This window comes from Bison bison, unplaced genomic scaffold (genome assembly GCF_000754665.1).
Source record: "Bison bison bison isolate TAMUID 2011002044 unplaced genomic scaffold, Bison_UMD1.0 scf7180017845439, whole genome shotgun sequence".
NCBI lineage: Eukaryota > Metazoa > Chordata > Mammalia > Artiodactyla > Bovidae > Bison > Bison bison.
In genome coordinates this window covers 7,225-9,551 of record NW_011476012.1, presented here as the reverse complement: position 1 = coordinate 9,551, position 2,327 = coordinate 7,225, and the positions used below count along the sequence as shown (strand labels likewise).

General features: G+C 46.8%; 1 protein-coding gene across 2 annotated transcripts in view; it reads left to right on the top strand.

Moving 5' to 3' along the window:
- LOC104984766 (septin-6-like) overlaps nt 1–2,327 on the top strand; it is a 14,098-nt gene that overhangs the window by 4,553 nt on the left and 7,218 nt on the right. For both annotated transcript variants that reach the window (XR_824785.1, XM_010834686.1), the window contains exon 3: nt 1,604–1,736. Coding sequence is in view for 1 of the 2 variants with exons in the window: in XM_010834686.1 (XP_010832988.1) it covers nt 1,604–1,736 (133 nt within the window). In the remaining variant the exon portion in view is untranslated. The remainder of the gene's footprint in view (nt 1–1,603; nt 1,737–2,327) is intronic.

The following is a 2,327-nucleotide window of genomic DNA, read 5'->3' as shown; positions in this document are numbered from 1 at the left end:
TTTTTGTTAAAAATCTCAACACAGCGCTTGATATTCCTTCCCACTGCCTCCTTCCTGAAATTCTCTCTGTGGTTGGTTTTTCTAGCATTGGTCTGTCTGGTTAGAGTCCTCTCTCACACTGTTTTACTTTTTCTCAGCCTCTTTGGCAGATTTGTTTCATTCAACTTCTTCCTTTTTGTGTTCTTTCTGAAGGCTTCTGCTACTCTCACTCTCTTTTCTCTTTGTGGCTGGTTCTTTCTGCTCTCACAGTCCTAAAGAAATAGATCACTCCCAAGTTAAAATGTTACTTTTGAGCTCAAACCCAGTGATCCCACTGCTTACTGGATATTTTCACTTGGCCGTCTGTAGAGGATGTACCTGAAACTCAAGCTGTCTCAAATTTAATTCATCTCTTCCCTCTTAAACATACTCATTCTCCATTCACCTGAATCATCTTTGACTCCTCCCGAGTCCTTGGAGTTCTGCTTCCCTCACTGGTCTCCCTTTCCCTTCCAGCCTTCACATTAAGAGCCCTTCTTTCCTTCTTTCACTGCATCGGGTCTTCATTGTAGCATGCAGGATCTTCACTGTGTCTCAAGGCCTCCTCTCTGGTTGTGATGCACAGGCTCTAGAAAACGCAGCCTTAGTAGTTGCTGCCTATGAACTTAGTTGTCCCAAGGCATGTGGGATCTTAGTTCCCCAACCAGGGATTGAACCCATGTCCCTGCATTGGAAGGCAGATTCTTAACCACTGGACCACCAGGGAGGTCCCAAGATCCCATCATTTCTTACTTTGATTGTTGGAAAGTCTGTCCTTCATGCAATGCCCAGAGTGGTCTTTCCCATTTTCAAATTGGATCAAGTCAGCCCTGCTTAAAACGCCCAAGTCTTAACATGGCAGCCAACGCCTGCTCTCTCCTGCCACTCTCAGGAACCTTATCTTCCACTACTCCAGCCACATGGGGCCATGCCTGACACCCCAGGTATATGCCATTCCTTCTCCACATGTTCCTTTCCACAGGGTACCCTCTTCAGAGCACCCACCCTCTTCTTCTTTACCAGGCTAACTCCTATTTCTATAAAACTAAATCCAGCCGGGGAGTGGATGTGGGCAGGGAGACATAACCTAGGCATCTCCCACTGACTGTGAGTTCCTTGATGGCAGGCACAGTGGCTATTGGCTCCAGGTATTGAGTGACTAGCATAGTATCACTTAATTCTGTGTCCAGCATGTGGTAGAATTTCATCAAGTGTTTGTTGAACTCATTCATTAATGTAGTCAGTTTCAGAGCCAGGACCTGGCGGCATAGTGCAGATGGAAGGACCTAGATTATGAGAGGAAACCCAGCATCCGGTCCCAGCTCTGCCTCTAACTTGCTGTGTGATCTTGAGCGAGTCACCTCACTTCTCTGGGCCTTATCTGTAGAATCAGGGTATAGAAGCAGGTGTTCCAAGTCACTCCAAGTTCAAAGCCAGGTGCCCACAGCTCTGTGCTTCTGCTTTTGCACGTCTCCAAGAACTGAGGAAAGGAGGGTGGGGGAACCCAGGGAGGATCATTGGGGCTGTTTTTCATTGAACAAGAGCCATTCCAAAGGCAGGGGAATTAACCTGACCGTGTTCGCAGTTTACAGGAGACATATGAGGCCAAAAGGAACGAGTTCCTAGGGGAGCTCCAGAAAAAAGAAGAGGAGATGAGACAGATGTTTGTGCAGAGAGTCAAAGAGAAAGAAGCTGAACTTAAAGAGGCAGAGAAAGAGGTAAAATGTGCCTTGGTCGGCACAGAGAGGCTGTGAGATCTGTGTCTTTTCCATCCCTCAGTCCCCAAGGCCAGGATATTTTCTCACTCTTTGTTATTTAATTCTCTAGACCCCCACTGTCCCATATAGTAGCTATTTAAATGAACTGAAATTAAATAAAGTTTAAAACTCTATTTATCATTTGCATTCACCATATTTTAAATGTTCAGTCTTCATGCAACTCGGGGCTATGAGATATTGAACATTTCCATCACCGCAGAAAGTTCTATTGGGCAGTGCCACTCAACACTCGGGACCTGACATTGCCCCTCGAGGTCGGGGGAGGCTGATTTTTGTGCCCCCCTTTCTGGGAGTTCATAGCTCAGACGGGACAGTTGATCACTTTCTTGGCGGTCCTGCCCCATCCTGCCTGCTCTGATGGCCATGGGGAAAGATGGTCCCAGGGAGTCCTGGGTACCGTGTTGAATCTTAAGCCAGTGACAGCTGGTGTGTTTCCCCACCCACTTGAGTATTCCGTTCCACTTTATGCTACTGCTAAAGAACATCTGTGCAGCTCTAGTGAGTTTTTAACTAAGGCTTGATGGTCTATCT